Consider the following 19073-nt stretch of genomic DNA (forward strand, 5'->3'; position numbering starts at 1 on the left):
GAGAATGGGCGGTGCGGGAGGCGGGATGATCAGAGAATCAATGGGGAGGCCGGGATAGGGATGCTACGGGATGCGGGATGCAGTGAGAAGTCAGATAGTTAGTTCATGGAGAGGATGAGTGGAAGTGACATTTGGGTGGAGGGGGAAAGCAGAACGGCTGCAGGCCATGGGAGCAGCAGAAAGCGGACCGAGAGGCCCAAAAAGTGGGAGATTCGCCTTTTGCGTAGGCGGGAGGGGACGGAAGATAGAGACCGGATAGCCAATGGGGAGCCGCACGCAGATGACGCGAGGGCAAGATGACGAGAATGGCTGCAGGGAGCCAATGTGGCATGTCGTGAGTGTGCGCTACGGTGTCGCTTCAAGAGGCGGTACCAAGACGAGACTAGGCAATACAGGGTCTAGAAACACATCAGGAGGCAGGATATGAACGTCCAGAAGGCGGGAATGTGGGGGATAGGGCTAATGAGGATGGAGAATGAAGGCAGGAATGAAGAGGGAGGCAACGGATAGCCAATAGGAGAGCCACGGTGAAGAGGGCGCGACCTGAAAGGGCCGTGCTAGCAGGGGATGAGCCTATACTAAGGCTAAAAGTATAGTGGGACAGAGAAAGGACTTGGAGGCAAGATGCGAAAGAGCAGAGCCACATAGGGCGGTGTAGGTGGTGTTGGAGAAAGGCTGGCGTAGCCAATAAGGAGGCCAGAGGTGAGGGATGGTGCTTACGCAGCATGGGCTGTTGTGCCTAGCCACAGACCCAAAATGGTAGACAGCAATGGAAAGAGTATCCATCTCGGGATGGATTTACCTTTTCCCTAATCTCTTATGACTCCCATTGCCACAGAAACGCCCGGAATCCCTAGAAGCCTAGATTGTGTCCTAAGATGAAATGTAAGAAAGCCAAGAATTACTGGCTCCCCGCTACTCATCTCCCAGTCTTTGCCTGAGTGGTGCCACTAGCCAAGAATGTCCCCCGCTGATGGCTTTTTAATGTTCCTTGACACTAATTCTTGGCATTCTCCAACACTTGGCACTGTTGTTGAAGGAATGACCAAGTGGGAAAATGAAACTTTCAGGAGGGTTAGCTTTTCTACCTTGGCTTAGCTAGCCCTCAGCCTGAGCTGATTAGCCGTTTGGGTAGACACTGGCCAAGGCCATCACACACTACAGTCATCTTCCTCCCCAGCTCCACATTCCACACTCCACAGTGACTCAGCCTCCTTTCTCTCTCCCCATCTCTGCTCCCTTTCCCAAGACTTCTGTTTCTTCTGATTGCTCTGTCCAAAAGAATTTCTTTCACCCTCCCTTTCAGGCCTCACCTGTGGGAACCGAGTGTCGCTTGGGTCCACAGACCATGTCCGTTCGTTGGTTACCTCTGCATCCTGGGAGAGCATACTGACCACCCACTGCATGCCAGTTGTTTTATCAACAGCAGCCCCCGCCCCCTGTTTCCTCACGTCCAAGCTGGGGTCACACGTCAGGAGGGAACAGGTGCAGTTGCAAGCAACAAAAAAGCGTGAAGTAATAGGGGCTTGCACAAGAGAGACTTTTTTTTCTCACCTAAAAAAAAAAAAGGCTGGTGGCAAGTAGTCATCCAGGGACTCCTTTCTGCCTCCCCTCATTTAGACATTATCTTTGTCCTATTCAGGCTCCCCAAGATTCTCATTCTTCAACAGATCCTATCAGCTCTGTTTTTAACAATACTTCCCAAATCCACCCTCTCCTTTCCTCTCCTCACCACTTCCACAATCAGCACACTTGTGAGTCACCTGGCCTAGAGCCACAGCCTCTTTCTCACTGCTCTCTGCCTGCAGCCTGCACCCGCCCCTCAGTAGACTGCATTCTGTTTTCAGTAACTGGGAGACCCTGCTAAGCTCTAAGAGACTTACCATCACTCCTCTGCTCACTACCCTCCCATGGCTCCTGCCTCTCTCTGGGAAACAGCTGAAGTCCTTAGTGTGGCCAGCAAGGTCCTCATGGTCGAGCCCCTCTTTGTCCCCTCTCTGCCCTCCCCCATTCCCCTTCTTCATCCCCCCTTAGTCCATTCTAACCACATTGGCCTCCTTCTATGGGAACTTGCTGTGAACTGCTTCATCCTGCTCCTTGATCCCAAACACTCCCTGCCCCAAAAGACGTCCATGTGAAAAGATATAGACCAGTAGAGACAGGAGGTAGTGAACCTAGCCCCTCTCTGCCACCTGACCCTCAGCCCTCCTTTTGCAAGGGCAATGCAGCAGGTATATTTGCCCTTCCCACATCGTGGGCCCCACTCAAGAGGTCTCCAAGGACTCTAACCTGCTACCTTTACTTTCCTTGCTTCCCACTTCTCTCTCTCCCTCCCAAATGTCAGTAAGGGAGGGATAGTCTACAGAGGGTATGAGGAGAATGCCAGCATCTCTCACCCTGACAGATAATACCAGTATCCCACCCCCCACCCTGCCAGGAGGGAACAGGCACAGGGGCAGGAAACGAGGCCTCAGCTTCTAGAACTGACCTGGTTTGTAATTACATCAGAAGACACATGGAATGTTCAGACTCACGTCCACAGTGAACAAGGGATCATTTCTCTCAGGGCTGTCCCTGCAGTCAGCTCCCCAGGACTCATTGACAAGCCTACTCCTCACTCCCTGCCTTAAGCCCTCTCACATGCCAACATCTGTTCAGCACCTGCTATAGCCAGGGTTGTTGGAGACCTCTAAACTGGAGACTAGCCCTCCTACCTTACTGCTTTCCCTGGTTGCCCAGCACACGCGGGCCATCTCTAGTGCTCAGATATGTCCCAACCAACTTAGAAGACCCAATTAGTGAAAGCTTTGTTTTGAACTAATACTAGGGAGGGTTGGGTTTTCTATTGTTGTTGTTGGCTGATTTTTTTTTTAAGATCTTTTTTTTTCTGCTCACCTTTTTTTTTTTTCCCTTCTTCTTCTCTTGACAAAGCCAGGCCCTCGGGTCCACTCTGGGCTTTTCCAGAAAGGTGAGCAGAGTGGAGGAAAGAGATGATCTGTTTGTTGCGAGCCTAGAAGGTGGCATGGTTGGAGGTAGAAAAAAGAGGAAAAGGGCTGGGTTTTTGCCACTATGTTTATTTTTATCATTTATTTATTTATTTATAATTTTGAATACTAATTACATAGTTGAGAGAGAGACACACACCTGTGTGGGCCTCTGATTAGGGTGGGGAGGGTCGAAGTGTAGAGGAAGGTGGGTGAGATAAATGTTTCAGGGTTTTTTTTCCTCCAGTGTTTGGCCACTACGTTTATTCTATGTGAATTGAAAGCTCTTTCTGATTTCTCTTCTCCAGGCCTGAAGGCAGTCTTGCAAAGGGATTGGCGCGGACACCAGATAACAAACTAGAACTTTGGGCCATGCAGAGGAGCCAGGAGTTAGAAGCCTCGGCCTTGGTGTATCAGGAGAAGGGCCTGGGGGTTGGTCTCGCACATTGACCTGTGGTTGGCGGCAGAAGGCACTGAAGTGAAGAAAATATTGGACGACCTCCAAAGCACAGCAGCTTCAAGCCACCAGAAGAATCTTCAACTCCCAGACCTTTCCTGTAACCATGAGGAGTAGGGAAACCTGGGAGTTTCAAACCCAGCACCGCTTCTGCTTGCCAGCTCTGAAGGCTTGGGCAAGATCCTAGACTAGCTAACTAACTTCACCCCAGCTGTGTAAGCACGTACTGTCCAGCTGGACATCGAAGGGCAATAGTAAGGCATGAATGTGATTGTGAGAAGTGTTCAGTGCTGCGCCAGCATCTAGAGTTCAAGACGTACATCAGCAGCACACATGGGACATCGTTGGGATCCTAAACCCTCAGGAACTGGAACGTTACAAATTCAAGAAACTGAGAATGCCGAGGGCCTCAGAGGCATCAGGCCATGATGTTGCCACAATGTGAGAGAACCGGAGTTGCAAGGGGGCCTCTGGATATCTTTGTGAGGACAGATGCCTGAATTCTGGGCATGGGAGTTGGGAGCGGGGGGGATGGGGAGAGAGACTTCCCAGTGGGGTGGTGAGACGATCAGCTGTCAGGCCGTAAGATTCTCATCCCTTTCCTTGCTCAGTGACTCTCAGTGGATTCTGGGAACCCAGATTCTCTGACTTCTTGATTCTGTGAAATATGGGGGTTGGGATTGACCCCCTATTGTCTCTCCATGAAATAAGTTCCAAGACCCTCACTCACTGTGGGGAGAGGGTCACAGGGCCATATAGAGACCCTCCCTTCCCCTAGACAGAGGCAGGGCTGGGGACTCTATCCATTCCATCTAAGGGGAAACTGAGGTCTCAACATCTCCCTGTAGCCTCTAACCCCCACAGCGCCATCCCTTTCTGCTGCTCCAAGATGCCCCTGTGATTTGAGTTCTTCTCCCTCCTTTTCTTTTTTTTTTTTTTTAACTCTACACACTTTTGTTTAAAAACCTGTGGTTTCTCACGAGCCCCGTTATCTCATTGATACCTCTCACCTCTGTGGTGAGGGGAAGAAATCATATTTTCAGATGACTCGTAAAGGGCAAAGAAAAAAAAAACCCAAAATTTCAAAATTTCCGTTTAAGTCTCATAATCAAGACGAGGAGAAGACAGAGCAAGCGAGCAAGAGAGAGATTTATGAGAACCCCCCACCACCCCGTGATTATCAGCGCACACACTCATCGAAAAACAAATTTGGATTATTAGAAGAGAGAGGTCTGTGGCTTCCACGCCGTGGTTTTTTCTTCTCGGTATAAAAGCAAAGTTGTTTTTGCTATGTGACAGTTTCCCACAAGCCAGGCTGATCCTTTTCTGTCAGTCCACTTCACCAAGGTGAGTGCCCCGCTCATAGCTCCCCCCCCACCCCCCGCTCAGACGTGGGCCCCGATGGAAGACTTGGCAGGGAGGTAAGCACTGGGAAGAGGTAGGGGACGGGGATCAAGGGCTCCCTTCCTCCCCCTACCCCACTGCCGGTACAATCAGACGCACCAAGCTACTTTGCTCTCCCACTCAGGTAAGATCTTTTTTGAATCGTAAGAATCATCCTGCTGAATGCTGGAAGGCTGATAGACAAAGTGGTTAATTGATACTGGGGTAGGCAAAGCTAATTGGATTGATAGATATGTGATGGAGGGGATTTTTTCAAGGATATCAACTGCTAATTTTTGTGGATTTCAAAACTTTGCACCTCGGTAGCACTGGAAATGTCAACTGCGTCTCTCTCCTCTCGCAGTGCCTCTCGTCGCTCGTTCTCTTCATCCTTCATCTCTGCCCCTCTCTTTCTCTCTTGTCATCGCTCCATCTGGCTCTCTCACACTCAGACTCTCCATCCATCTGTCTGGCTTGCCCAGACTCTGCCTGTCTCCCCCGTCTCTGCCTCCTCCATCTTGGCCACCCTTCGTCTATCTCTTTCCCTCGCCCCTGCTCACCTGCCACCTCTCCTACCATCTCCAGGACCCTTGTACACCTTTCCACCTATCCATACATGGTAACACCATGGAAGACAGTCACATTTTTACAAGCATGAATGTCAAACTTCTGTTTGCCCCGGGGTAGTGGCAGGATCCGGGAGCTGTCAAGTTATCATGAGTGCTTAGCTGACTATACTTGTGTCATTATGACAGAAGCTCCCTTCTGGGGAGGGGGTCACTTTTTGCCACTGTCAACCAAGGCTTAACTGTATGCCCTGAGTCTCATGTTCAAGAAGAAAGTGGATGGCTTAGGGCTACCATGAGTTTGTCTCTAACGGCTTAGCCTGCGGCTTGGTGCACTGTAAGCACCCACTAGGAGTTAGCTATAAGCATTGTAACCAGATTCAAGTCCTGCTAGTCACTAGGTTTGTCCTTCTTTCTTTAATTAATAGTAGCATTTCTGTAGCTCACTAGACATTGTTTGGACACCTGACCTTTCACAGCTGTTGAAACTGTCCTCACATCAGCGGGAATTCTGCTGGATTTGCTCAAGTGCCCAGTGGTGGATGTATTATTCCTATTCCTGTGTTATCCCATGTTTGATGGGTTCCTTGGGTTCCTGAAAATGGAGTCAGTGGAGCAAAGGGAATGTGTATTTCTAAGAGCTCTGACTCCTCAGCAAGTTGTTCTCCCAAAAGATTGTCCTTTTGTTTTCTGCTCCCTCTAGTTGAGCTAATTTCTGGGTATTATCATTTTTAATATTTTTCCAACTAATAGATAAGAAATCACCTTATTGTTAAAATTCAATTACTTTTACTGTTGGTTACTTATGGTTGGGGGGAGGTCATCTGGTCCTGTCCTTGGTCTTAATAGGGTGTCCATCTTTTTTGTTATTGATTTGCCATGACTCTTTGTTTGAAAGGATACAAAGGATACTTGCCTTCCATCAGCCATGTGTATAATGTGAATATTCTCCCTGAACCCATCATTTTCTTTTTCTGTTTGTTTATGGTGCTTTTTGTGATGCTTATGATGTTTTTATATAGTCAAATAGGTTAGTCTTTCCTTCTGTGGTTTTTAGCTCTGGTTTTGTGCTTAGAAAGTCCTTTCCCACTTGAAAATAAGATAAATGTTCACCTATGTTGGCTTCTGCTCTCCTTTATGGCTTCATTTTTTCCACTGACTGTAGAAGTTAAGAGTGTGGGTACTAGAGCCAGACTGTCTGAGACAAACCCAGCCTCACCCCAAGCCATCTGTGTGATTTTTAGCCAAGCACTCAACTTCTCCTTATCTCCATTTCCTCATGCTAAGGCACAGGACCTGACACATGACAAGACCAAGATGATGCTGAGATATTAAAAGGGGGACCCTTCAATGAATCTCAAACTCATTTTAGAGTAAATGATGATGGTGACATTTCAAACTGAACAGTGAGGGGATTGCTGAGAAAAATAGACTGATTATTCATCTAATTGCTCACTTTTCTCCCTAATTATCTCAGAAACCTTTGTGAAACAATCCATCCTTTTTCATCGTCCATTGCAAATGCCATATTCACCCTAAATTCATGTCTTGCCACGCACACATTAGTGTCCAAGCTTCTTCTCTGTTCTGTTCCTCAGCACCTGTCCTTGTCCTAGGGTCATGCTGCTTTGTGTAGCAACAACCAGCCCTGGGGTCCCTGGTAGCCCATCTTGCCTTATTTTCCATGATGTCCAGAGGTTACAATTCCTCCAGGTAGAGACCAACAATTGTTATTTGAAGTGATTCTGGCTCTCTCACACACACATACACACTCTTGCTCTCATCCTCCTTGTCTCTTGACCTTTGTGCAATTTCATGTCTCCATCTCCTTATTTTTAATACTTATTTATTGTTATTGGAAAGGCGGATTTGCAGAGAAGGAGACAGAGAGAAAGATCTTCCATCCACTGCTTCACTCCCCAAGTAGCTGCAACAGCCAGAGCTCAGCTGATCCAAAGTCAGGAACCAGTCCATGGGCCTGGCGGTGTGGCCTAGTGGCTAAAGTCCTCGCCTTGAACGCACCGGGATCCCATATGGGCACCGGTTGTAATCCCGGCAGCTCCACTTCCCATCCAGCTCCCTGCTTGTGGCCTGGGAAAGCAGTTGAGGATGGCCCAAAGCCTTGGGACCCTGCACCCACGTGGGAGACCAGGAAGAAGCTCCTGGTTCCTGGCTTCAGATCCATGCAGCACCGATTGATGCAGTCACTTGGGGAGTGAATCATCGGGTGGAAGATCTTCCTCTCTGTCTCTCCTCTACTATGTATATCTGACTTTCCAATAAAAAAATAAATAAATCTTTTTAAAAAAATAATAAAACAAAGTCAGGAACCAGGAGCCTCCTCCAGGTCTCCCACATGGGTGCAGGGCTCTAAAGAGGTGGACCATCCTCTAGTGTTTTGCCAGGCCACAAGCAGGGAGCTGGATGGGAAACAGAGCAGCCAAGATACAAACTGGAGCCCATATGGGATGGTGACTCCTGCAGGTGGAGAATTAGCCAGTTGAGCCATCATGCTGGCCCTGCTGGCCCCTCTGGTCCTTCCATCTCTTACTCTATCTCTTGCACCTCTTGTGCGCACTTTCTCTTCCTCCCTGCCTCCCTCCCTCTCTCCCTGTCTTTTAGCCAGTCTCTGGACAGAGGAGCAGTTGTCATCTTGAAGTGCCTCCTGACCCTCCTCTTCCTGCTGCTTCTTCCCCACACCACTCCCCAGTGTAGAAATGTCAAATTGAGGCCCTGGACCAAGCAAAATGGCCTCTCTCAGTGGAACCCTGGCTCTGTTTCTTCACTTCACCCAGTGAACTTCAATTTAACCTCTTCAACACCCTTGAGGGCCAAATGAAGGTATGGGCCACCATTCCCCATGCCACCTGCTCATGGGTCAGGCCCTCACATGAACAGTAGGCCCCACAGTCACAGTATGGGATCCAGCTGCACAGGAACTGGCCTGTGTGAGCTCACAGGCCCTTTGGGTGAATAAATCTAACTGGCCTGAGATGGGTAAGGATGGAGAGATGTCAGCTAGTCCATCCATCTGTGTGTCTCTAGAGCTGCTACTGGTATGTGAGGACCTTGAGTATGGCTGGGGTGGAGGTGGGTACCAGAGAGCCTGGCAAAGCTTGGGTGTTTCCTGCTCTCCCATCAGGTCCAAGTGGAAGGCCCAGTAGTCTTAAACTGCCCCTTGTGTTCCCATAGCTAGCGGATGTGCCTGAGTTTGGGAACCTGGTCCCAGAATGGTCAGGGAGACAAAGGCCATGTAGGCGTCCGCTGACCAACCACTGAGATGTCACTAGGCAGCTCACTCAGGTGCATTTACTTTGGAGAACCAGTACTATCACTGTTCCAACTTCCACCTGAGCCTGAACACAGCTCGGGGTAGGCAAAGGGGCTGTGCCAACTCCAGCCTCCCCCAGGAAACTAACTGGGCAGGGAGGCTCTGGCAGGCACAGGGCAGGAAGCCCTATGAATCCAGGAACTTCTTGCTTGCGGGGAAGTTCCCATGCTTTGCAAATCTTGGCTACACTTTCCGAGATATTGGGCCCATGGACCCGACAGAGGCTGTGAGGGTGAGATTTGAGTCTGGGTAAGGACATTCTTATGATCCTTAGGTGATTAAGTGCTATCCTGAGGACCTCGGAGGTCCCAGGATTGGTGGGCCCACCTGATGCTCCTTGGGCTTCACATCTAGGGGCTCTCCATGGCCCAACCAAGGGCCAAGTCTATAAGGCTCAGGGCTTTGTCACGGTGGCCAGATGGACGTCACCCACCACATCCGCTGGCGCCTACTCCAGGATGGGCCAGCCAGTTCTCGGAACGAAACCCGTGGGGTGGGGTGTCTGCCCCCTTCTCTTCCTCCTCCGGGGCCAATGAAGCCCAGCGCATCCGGCCGCCATGACGTCAATGGCAGAAAAATCTGGGGAAGTTGGGGGCTGTGACAGCAGGGCCCGGATACAGACCCCGATAGGAAAACATAATCTGGGTCCCAGAAATTTCTTGCATGCCGCTTCTGAGAAACCTAGTCAGACAGTGCAGGAAGCCGGCTGCTCAGCCCTCCAGGTAACCCCCGCCACACACAGCAACAGCAGCAGCAGACAGACCATCTCCAAGTACCCTTTCTGAGAATGCATCGACACTTTGCTGAGGCGGACTGCACCACACGTGTCTAGGGAGGAGATTTCTCATAAGCTCTGAGCCATACGTCCAAGGCAACTGCCAGGCCAGAGCAGCAGAAAACATCCACTCACTCACCAACATTGGTATTAGTTTACTCAGGCTGCTGTAACAAGGCCTGGCTAACTAGGTGACTTGAATAACAGAAGTATACACTGCTCCCCTTGGATAGTAATGAAGGGCCAGAAGTCCAAGGATGATACTCAAGGACATCAGCAGAACTGATTCTTTTTTCAAGATTTATTTATTTTTATTGGAAAGTCAGATATACAGAGGATGAAAGACAGTGAGAAAGATCTTCCGTCTGATGGTTCACTCCCCAAGTGAGCCGCAATGGCTGATGCTATGCCAATCCGAAGCCAGGACCCAGGAACTTCTTCCAGGTCTCCCACACGGGTGCAGGGTCCCAAGGCTTTCGGCTGTCCTCGATTGCTTCCCAGGCCACAAGCAGGGAGCTGGATGGAAAGTGGAGCTGCCGGGATTAGAACCGGCGCCCATATGGGATCCCAGGGAGTTCAAGGCGAGGACTTTAGCTGCTAGGCCACGCCACTGGGCCCATGGACTAGTTCCTTCTGAGAGCCAAGCAAGAGATGCGCACATGTCTCTTGGCTTCTAAAATGGTGTTCCAGCCATCCTTGGCACTCCTTGGTTTGTAGGAGCATCTCCCCATCGCTGCCTCCTTGCATTATTACCTGCTGATGTTCCCTCAGGCCCTTGCTCTGAGCCCACATACACCTGTAATCTTCTTGCTTCTCATAGGGTAATGCTTTAGCCTCCCAAGACACTGGATCTCTCAGACCTGGATTCTCACACCCATCCCCATCAGCATCCCAACTGTAACATTCCTGGAGAGCTGTCAGCAAGGAGAGGGACAGCTGTTCCCCAGAATTCTCTTGCTCACTTCCCCAAGGCTGTTCTCATTAGCTATGTGCTCAACCTAGTGCTATGGGGTAGGATGGGGACGGACACACACACGGGAAAGAAATCGAGGTCTCCAGTTACCACAGGCCTATAGCAACCCTGTGCATGAGTGTCCCGTTCAGTGAAACAGGCATGGCACTGGGCAGCACTTTCCTGCCTTGGCTTCCTCTTCAACTGGCATTATAGGATCTTGCCCACTGGGGAGTAGAGCTGAACAGAGGGGCCTTGAGCCAATTGTATAGAGGGCTTTGGGGATAAGGAAAAAGGTTAGGTCATGTGGGGTTTGGATAAGGGAGGAAGAAAAGAAGTGGGCATTCCGAGCAGGGACAGATCATACAAGCAAAGTGAGTGGAAATTGGGGTGACTGCTAATGGGGCTGGGGAACTCTCACAGGTCCTAGAGGAAGGGAGAGAGAAAGAGAAAAAAAAGAGAGGGAGACTTCTCTGCTATGGTACCTGCCATGCTGACTCCACGCAATGTGGGAGCCTGGAACTGGCCAGACTCTGGTGTTCAGCTGCCCACCCAACATGCCCACTCAACAGATCTAATGCCAGACCATCTGTAACCATATACCCTTGGATTATCACTGCCGCTTCTATTCCTTCTCCTATGTCCCCTATCACAGATAGTATCTACTCTGTCCTGCCAGCTGCTCAGGCTAAAATCCAGCAATCACTTTGGCCTCCCCTCTTTCAGCCCCTACACCCAAGTTGCCAGCAACCTCTCGTGGCTCCACCTGGAAAAGCAGACTTGGAAGCTATTCACTTCTCACCAACTCCTCTACGCCTCATTCCCAGCCTGTGCCGCCAGCACCACTTGCCTGGACTGTTGCCATAACCTCCTTACTAGTCCTGTCTTTTCAAGTGCATGTTCAAGTCACAGGGGAGGTGGGGAGGTAGAGAGGGAAGAATCTAGCGAGCATCCCTGGCAGGATGGGCAAAGGTTGTGTTGGTTTGTGCAGGGTGCAGCAGGCAGGGTGACCAGGAGCTGAGGCTTGAAACCACAGCGCAAGTCCAGGGGAACTGGCTGAGGCTTACTCTGCCTGAGGCCCCACAAACCAATCACTTATCACCCTGATGGAGGACGCATCCACACCAAGTCTGTGCCGGCAGGCCCAGTGCCAGGCCTGTCTTGTGCTCCTGGGGGAGCAGAGGCACACATCTGTGCCATGCACCTGTGTTCGTGATACCAATGTGTGCAGCCAGGAGGACTTGCCCAGGCTAATGATAATGTCCACATGGTTTAGGGGATGGTATCTTGCCCCACCCCAACACATATGTGACTCCCTCTCCCTGTGTCCCCACAGCCTGCTCTCAGAAGACAAGGACCCAATGCCCAACCCCAGGCCCACCAAGCCTTCGGCCCCTTCGTTGGCCCTCGGCTCATCCCCAGGAGCTTCACCCAGCTGGAAGCCTACACCCAAGGCCTCAGAGCTATTGGGGGCGAAGAGCCCAGGGGGAACCTTCCAGGGCCGGGACATCCGAGGCGGAGCCCATACCTCCTCCTCCTCCTCTTCCTCCTTGAATCCCATGCCACCATCGCAACTGCAGGTGAGGCCCACAGCTCAGGATGGGGCAAGGCAGGGTGGGGTACCTGAGCCCACAGGTGTCGACCTTTACTGCAGCACCAGGCGGGGCGGAGGGGGGCTGGCTGGGGCACAGGAAGTGGTTTCTGGGTCCCAGGCAAGTCTGTGACTTATGCAGATGTCTCAGGGCCAAGAAAGTCCCCACTTGATAGGCCTCAGAGATTCAAGGCTCTCCCCAACTTCCCAATCCCTATCTCAGCAGAGGAGGGGACCCCATCATGGTGCCCTGGGCACAGGCATGGATACTCATCTACATGGGACAAGAGGAGAGGGCTGGGGCCCAAGGAGATGACAGGGTTGAAGCGAGCTCTTCCATGTATTTAGCCACTGGATCTTGAAACAGTCATTTTATCTTCAAGAGCCTATTTCCACACATGTATACTGGGACTGTGGTGAGGAGTGTACAAATTAGACACTGAGGTGGGTGGGAGACTGGGTGGGGCTTCTCCCTCAATATCCCCTTTACCTCAGATATATGAAGGAAACAATATGGAAATAGTAGTCTTTCCCACTTTCCTATAGCCCTTGTACTTTTTTACCCTAATTAACTATGTAAAGATTGTCAAAAATATAATAAAAAACTTAAAAAAAAATTAGACACTGAGCAATGAAGATGAGGATGGCATCCCACCCACCTGCCTTCTCCCCTCAGCTACCCACAGTGCCCCTAGTCATGGTGGCACCCTCTGGGGTGCGGCTGGGCCCTTCGCCCCACTTGCAGGCACTCCTGCAGGACAGGCCACACTTCATGCACCAGGTACGGACCCGCAGGGACGAGCAGGGAGGAGGGATCAGGTGGGGGGACTGTGGGGAGGGAGTCCCGAGCCAAGTTGAACTGCTGCCTATATGTACCCCCTTCCCAACCCAGCTCTCGGCAGTGGATGCCCAGGCCCGGACCTCCGTGCTGCAGGTGCGCCCACTGGAGAGCCCAGCCATGATCAGCCTCCCCCCACCGACCGCCACTGCCGGGGTCTTCTCCCTCAAGGCCCGACCTGGCCTGCCACCTGGTAACATCTCAACCTGGCACCCCACGGCTTCACAGAACCCGACTCCTCAAATTCTTGAACGTGAGCAGTACAGGCTATTCTCAATGGTGCCCTCACCCTCCGACACCCAGAGGTCAGAGGAGTCAAGGCTGAGAGTCATGGAAACTCTGGCCTCCCAAAAATGTCAGGTTCTGAATGTTAAAGGTGCAGAATATCAAACCTGCGGAACCACATGGCTTTACACAGTCAAAATGTCAGTACTTGCCAATAGCAGTCTATGGAGCTGCTCTGTCTGCCAGCAGTCTGGGACTGGGGGGAGGGAGGGGAGGAGCACAGCGGCACTGCTGGAGTTGGACATTCAAGATTCAAGTGAGAGGCTGCCAGCACTGTCCCATCTCCACCTGCAGGAATCAATGTGGCCAGCTTGGAGTGGGTGTCCAGGGAGCCAGCACTACTCTGCACCTTCCCGAGCTCCAGCACACCCAGGAAGGACAGGTTGGTGGGCAGAGCTGGGAAGGACCACTCCCTCACCCCGCCATCTCCTACTCTGACACCTCTGCCCACCCCACCTCCCCAATCTCCAGCACTCTTTCAGCCGCGCCCCAAGGCACCTACCCATTGCTGGCTAATGGCGTGTGCAAGTGGCCAGGATGTGAGAAGGTCTTTGAGGAGCCTGAGGACTTTCTCAAGTAAGTGGCCATTAAGGGGTGGAAGCGGGGATGGGCAGGGAGGAAGGGGTGGTCCCAGTTTGTGGGTGGAGGTCTGGGGTCCAGATTTCAACTCGGGCCTCAACACAAGAGACAGAGCTGGAGACTGAGGGTTCAAATCCCTGTTCCATTCCTCATTGGCTGGGTGAACTTGAACACGTTAGCTTCACTGGGTCTCAGTTTCCTCAGACACATAGTGGAGCCTAACAATAAAGGTGGGTACTGTGATCTGCCTCCATTTTACAGACAAGGAAACTGAGGCCACACAGAGTAAATGTCTTGATCAAGCTCCCCCAGTTTCTAAGTGACAGAGCCAGGATCTGAATCCAAATCTGCTTTTGAATCCACTTTCTGGACTCCTAGCTGCTTTGCCTTGCTAGCCCTCATGCTCACACAACAGCCTGACGCTACAGCTTCCCCAAGCCCTAGCTCCCTTGTGTATGACTACTGCTACCCCCCAGCCCCATCTCTCTTTCCCTCTCCCGCCACCCAACACTAGCAGCAGTTTAGCAAAGCTGTCCACCCCCACCCACCTAGACTGCCTTTCCCTCTTGTACTTGCTTGGCCCACTCTCAAGCTCACCGCCCCCTTCCAGCACTATCTCCAGCACCATGGCCAGGCTCAAATGGCCAGCTCAGGCCTGGCACCAAATAGGTGTGCTTATTAGCAAAAGGAGGGCCAGGTTTGAGGAGGGAAACTGGGGGGGGCAGGGAAGAGGAGCTGAGACTCTGAGACGTCCCACAGCATCTGAACAGTCCCCGCTTAGAACACCGAGCCAGGAAGCCAGGCCCACTATGGTCACCTGCCCGCTATCTTCCTCCTACCTAGGCACTGCCAGGCAGACCACCTCCTGGACGAGAAGGGCAGGGCGCAGTGTCTCCTCCAGAGAGAGGTGGTACAATCTCTAGAGCAGCAGGTACGCTGGGAGGAGAGGGAGGACAAGGGATGCCCACCTGTGCCAGCAGTAGGGTTGGATCTGAGATCACGGTTGGGGTAAAACTGGCAGACAAAGGCAAGGTGGAGGCCTCACTGTTGGACCTGCCCTCACAGCTGGTGCTGGAGAAGGAGAAGCTGGATGCTATGCAGGCCCACCTGGCCCGTAAAATGTCACTGAACAAGGATCCATCTGTGGTGAGCAAGCCCCAGCTTAGATGCGGGCCCCAACCCAGGTCCAAGCATGCCCAGCCCTGGAAAGCCAGTCCTCTTCCACTCCTATACCTCCTGATCCTGTAATTCCAAAACAGTGTAATCCTGAGTCTACAAAGCAAGGCAAAGAGCCACTTTCCCAGTGGAGATTGTCCGCGCACAGCAGCCCCATCATCTGCAGGGTGTGGCTCAAACTCAAAGTGCAGGGCTCCAGGTTCCAATTTCCACATGGTGTCCCCAGGGCATTGAATAAAGCCCAGGTAGGGCAGCTGGGGGTGGGGGGAGTCACACAGCACAGCCCCAAAACCAGCCCCCCACCCTGGGTGTCAGAACGCCTGTGGGAGCCATTGCTAGTGCTAAGTTCTTCGAGCCTTATGATGCCACTAGGAGATAGCTCCAATTCCTCGAGGACCATCGAGACCTGGAAGGTGGGTGACTTTCCCAAGGTTGTAGTTAAGTAGAAGCAAAGCCTGATTCAACCCATCCTGGCTCCTGGCCTCAATACTGGTGGCTCCCTAGAGTCCACATAATGCTCTACTCTGTACAACTCAGGCTACTTCGTGCGATTGCATGCCTAACTGGAAGTAGAGAGTGCTCTTGGTTGTACTGGGCTTATTTATTTGTTTGAAAGGAAGAGTTACAGAGAGAGGGAAGGAGAGAGATCTTCCATCTGCTGGTTCATTACCCAAATAGCCATAATGGGCAGAGTTAGGCCAGAAGCCAGGAGCTTCTTGAAGGCTGCCATGTGGCTGCAGAGGGTCAAGGACTCAGGTAATTTTTCTCTGCTTTCCCAGGTATGTTAGTAGAGTTGTATTAGAAATAGAGCAGCCAGGACTTGATCTGTGCCCATATAGGACGCTGGCACTGTAGGTGGCAGCTTTACCTATTACACCACAATGCCAGCCCCCAGTGCCCTCAACTCTAACACTGATTCAAGACTGAAATGGAAGGTGGATATTGTGGCATAGTGGGTTAAGCTGCTGCGTGAGACAACTGCATCCCATATCTAAGTCCCAGTTCAAGGCCCACCTACTATGCTTCAGACCCAGCTCCCAGCAAATGCACACTTTGGGAGGTAGCAGAAGATTGCCTGAGTGCTTGAGTCACTACCACCCTTGTGGGAGATCTCGATGGGGTACCTGACTCCTGGCTTCTTCCTGGACTGGCTGCTGTGGCCATTTGTGGAATGAAGCAGCAAATGGAAGATCTCTTTCTCTCTCTCTCTGCCTTTCAAATAAATCTTAAAAAAAAAACTTAAGTCAAAGGGCAGGCATGTGGTACAGTATAGGTGACATGTTGGGATACCTGTGTCCCATATTGGAATCACTGGGTTTGAGCCCAGGCCCCACTTCCAATGCTAGTTTTCTGCTAATATGTATACCCTCTGTGAGGCAATAGATGGGTCTCTGCTACCTCCATAGCCAAGGAGTCCTGGGGTGGGGGGGTGAGAGGTACTTGGATGGAGTTCCTGAATACTGCCTTTAGTTGTTGCAGGCACTTGGGGGAGCGGGTAACCTGGTGGATGGGAGATCTGCCTGTCTGTGGCTCTCTGCCTCTTGAATTACAAAGTCAGATTTAAAAAAAAAATGAAGTGGAGACATGAGGCCTATGAGTCACCAGCCTCTCATCCTACCCACAGGCGCCATCCGACAAGGGATCCTGCTGCATCGTAGCTGCTGGCGCCCAGGGCAGCATCGGGCCAGCCTGGCCCAGCTCCCAGGAAGCCTCAGACAGCCTGTTTGCAGTACGGAGGCACCTGTGGGGTAGCCATGGCAACAGCACATTCCCAGGTAAAAAGGGTCTGTGCCCTACACAGTGACCCCCCAGAGTCCTTGTCCTGGCTGGTTCTGGGGTTCTATGTGGGTTGGGAGGAGTTCCAAAGGAGCTCCAGGCCGCCCTTCCCCCAGCCCCAGCCTTGAGGAGAAGGCATTTGCTTGCTTTTGCAAGCTTTTGCTTCCTCTCTGCATGTCAGGATTTCCTGAAAGTCTCCGTCCACGTCTCAGACAGCTTGCTCTAGCCCTGCCTCCCTTGGGACGTGCGCTCTGGCTGCTCCATGCAGCCTTCCTGCCCCTTCCCCCACCAAGGCAAATGGTGCACATATGCCCAAGCCTGCTGATCCCCTGGCTATCCGCCAGGCCTGGGCTACAGGACTGCCAGAGACCAGAGCCACTGAGTGTCACCCTGGCTCAGCCACCTCACCCCTTACATCCCTTTGCTCTGCAAGTGACGTTGCTGCCTCTCAACCTCAGCGGGAACCATTGGGGCAAGGAGTGTTGCAACAGCAAAAGCCGCATCAGGTGCTCAGCAAACAGTACCAGCATGTGACAACAGCCCTGGTGTCAGCCGTCAGGGACAGGGGTACTGGGACAGGGACCTAGAAGGCCTGGGACAGGACCTGATGGCTCCTTACACACCCCCTCCACCCTCTGACAGAGTTCTTCCACAACATGGACTACTTCAAGTTCCACAACATGAGGCCCCCTTTCACCTACGCCACCCTCATCCGCTGGGTAAGCTGGGCAGCTGGGGCCCATGACAGAGGAAATGAAGGGGAGTAGTACTTTCACCTCAGACTTATCCCCAAACACAAATCTAATCCAGCATCCCTTGATGGGGTAGGGGGTAAGTCAAATCTGACGCTAAGCCCACCCCTTCCCAGAGGCTCACCTCAAGCTCAATCTAACCCTTTGCCTTTCCTGGGCCTATAAAATAGCTCCTGAACCACTCATGTGTTAGGCCCCCTGCCCTAAATCCACCCCAGGTCTTATTCTCACTCCTTCTTTAGCCGTTTTTGTTTTGTTTTGTTTTGTTTTGTTTTTTTGCCGGCGTAACCCCCAATCTCCCCCGAGTCCTGACGTATTGCCGCCACAGACCTCATCCTTGACCTAGTGCCATGTGTGATCCCATACCGCACCACTAAATTTGCCCCAGCCTCTTACCCCTTCCCTGACTTTTAACTCTGTCTGTCCCTTTTACCCTTTCCAAATCCTTAACCCAGCTGCGCTCCCGACCCTTTTTTGCCTCCCAAACCTGGTGTCACCCCCACAGAGAACCCCAACTCCAACTCCATCCCAGACCCGTTATCTCACTCCAACTCTTACCATGGATGATACTTCACTTCTGGCCTCAGCCCTGATCCTTCGCCTAACCCCAACCTGACCGCATCCACACCCCCCACCCTTGATTCCATGTCTCATTCCACGTCTCATCCTGCCCCCTATTCTGTCACCCGATACTATCTCACTCCCTGCTCTCTCCCATTGCCCCCCAATGATTACACACATCAGGGTGGGCCACCAACTTTGAGGGGTACCCCCTCTTTCTCCCTTTTCACCACCTCCAGGCCATCCTGGAGGCTCCAGAGAAGCAGCGAACGCTCAATGAAATCTACCACTGGTTCACACGCATGTTCGCCTTCTTTCGAAACCACCCTGCCACCTGGAAGGTGAGTGCCTCTGCCAGGGTGGTAGCTGGGGTGCAGGCCTGGTACTGGGTTGGGGGGTGGGCATGTGGTTGGTTGCAGGAGAGGGGTGCACTTGTTCCTCACCCAGCTACCCTGCCTCCCACAGAATGCCATCCGCCATAACCTGAGCCTGCACAAGTGCTTCGTGCGGGTAGAGAGCGAGAAGGGGGCTGTGTGGACCGTGGATGAGTTTGAATTCCGCAAGAAAAGGAGCCAGAGGACCAGCAGGTGCTCCAACCCTACACCTGGCCCCTGACTACAAAGAAAGGAAAGAAGCAAGGGCGGAAGGGCCAAAATGGAGTTAGAGTGGTGGGGGCAGAGGTGGCTGATGGGGCAGGAGTGACGGCCCCTGGACAAGCCTACAGGGACCAGAAAGTGAAGTGTTCAATATCCTACTTGCCAGGGCCCTTTTTTCTAGCCAGCTGCCCTCCCAGATCCTATCTTCTACCCCGAGGCTGTTTAGGGGACCCCCAGCCCAGCCCCACCTCTCCCTTCCTCTCCCCTCCCAGATGGGCTCTCCAGCCTTAGGGTGTCTTCACAACCAGCCCCATACAACAGCCTGCCTTAGCCACGCTTAAGTGGGGCCTCAGGGCTGTCTTGGATTCAACACAACCACAAACACCCAAAGCCTGCCTCAGCAGCTGAGGCAAGCTCAGAGCTGGGGCAGTCCCCTACACCATCACACATGAGCCTCATGCCTCGCAGCAG

The 19073-nt window shown here is 52.2% G+C and overlaps 1 protein-coding gene across 2 annotated transcripts; it reads left to right on the forward strand.

The window, feature by feature from the left end:
* Window positions 1–11670: 11670 nt before the first annotated feature.
* Window positions 11671–18660, forward strand: FOXP3 (forkhead box P3). Of its 2 annotated transcripts, XM_058658321.1 has the most exons (11): window positions 11671–12028; window positions 12716–12820; window positions 12932–13130; window positions 13457–13544; window positions 13634–13738; window positions 14585–14672; window positions 14807–14887; window positions 16542–16692; window positions 17336–17412; window positions 18246–18347; window positions 18472–18660. In XM_058658321.1, the coding sequence occupies exons 1-11, from the start codon at window positions 11702–11704 to the stop codon at window positions 18619–18621; spliced, it is 1473 nt and encodes a 490-aa protein (XP_058514304.1). In that variant the 5' UTR covers window positions 11671–11701; the 3' UTR covers window positions 18622–18660. The 2 variants fall into 2 exon arrangements, with proteins under 2 accessions (XP_058514304.1, XP_058514303.1); XM_058658320.1 differs by having other exon boundaries at window positions 12716–13130.
* Window positions 18661–19073: the final 413 nt, after the last annotated feature.

Source organism: Ochotona princeps, chromosome X (genome assembly GCF_030435755.1).
Source record: "Ochotona princeps isolate mOchPri1 chromosome X, mOchPri1.hap1, whole genome shotgun sequence".
Classification (NCBI taxonomy): Eukaryota; Metazoa; Chordata; class Mammalia; order Lagomorpha; family Ochotonidae; genus Ochotona; species Ochotona princeps.

Excerpts from the sequence above, each read along its gene's own strand:
- FOXP3 (XM_058658320.1), top strand. The coding sequence starts at position 11,702 with ATGATAATGTCCACATGGTTTAGGGGATGGTATCTTGCCCCACCCCAA. Across the intron at positions 12,029-12,715 it reads TGCCACCATCGCAACTGCAG|CTACCCACAGTGCCCCTAGT; the intron begins GTGAGGCCCACA and ends TTCTCCCCTCAG. Across the intron at positions 13,131-13,456 it reads GACTCCTCAAATTCTTGAAC|GAATCAATGTGGCCAGCTTG; the intron begins GTGAGCAGTACA and ends CTCCACCTGCAG.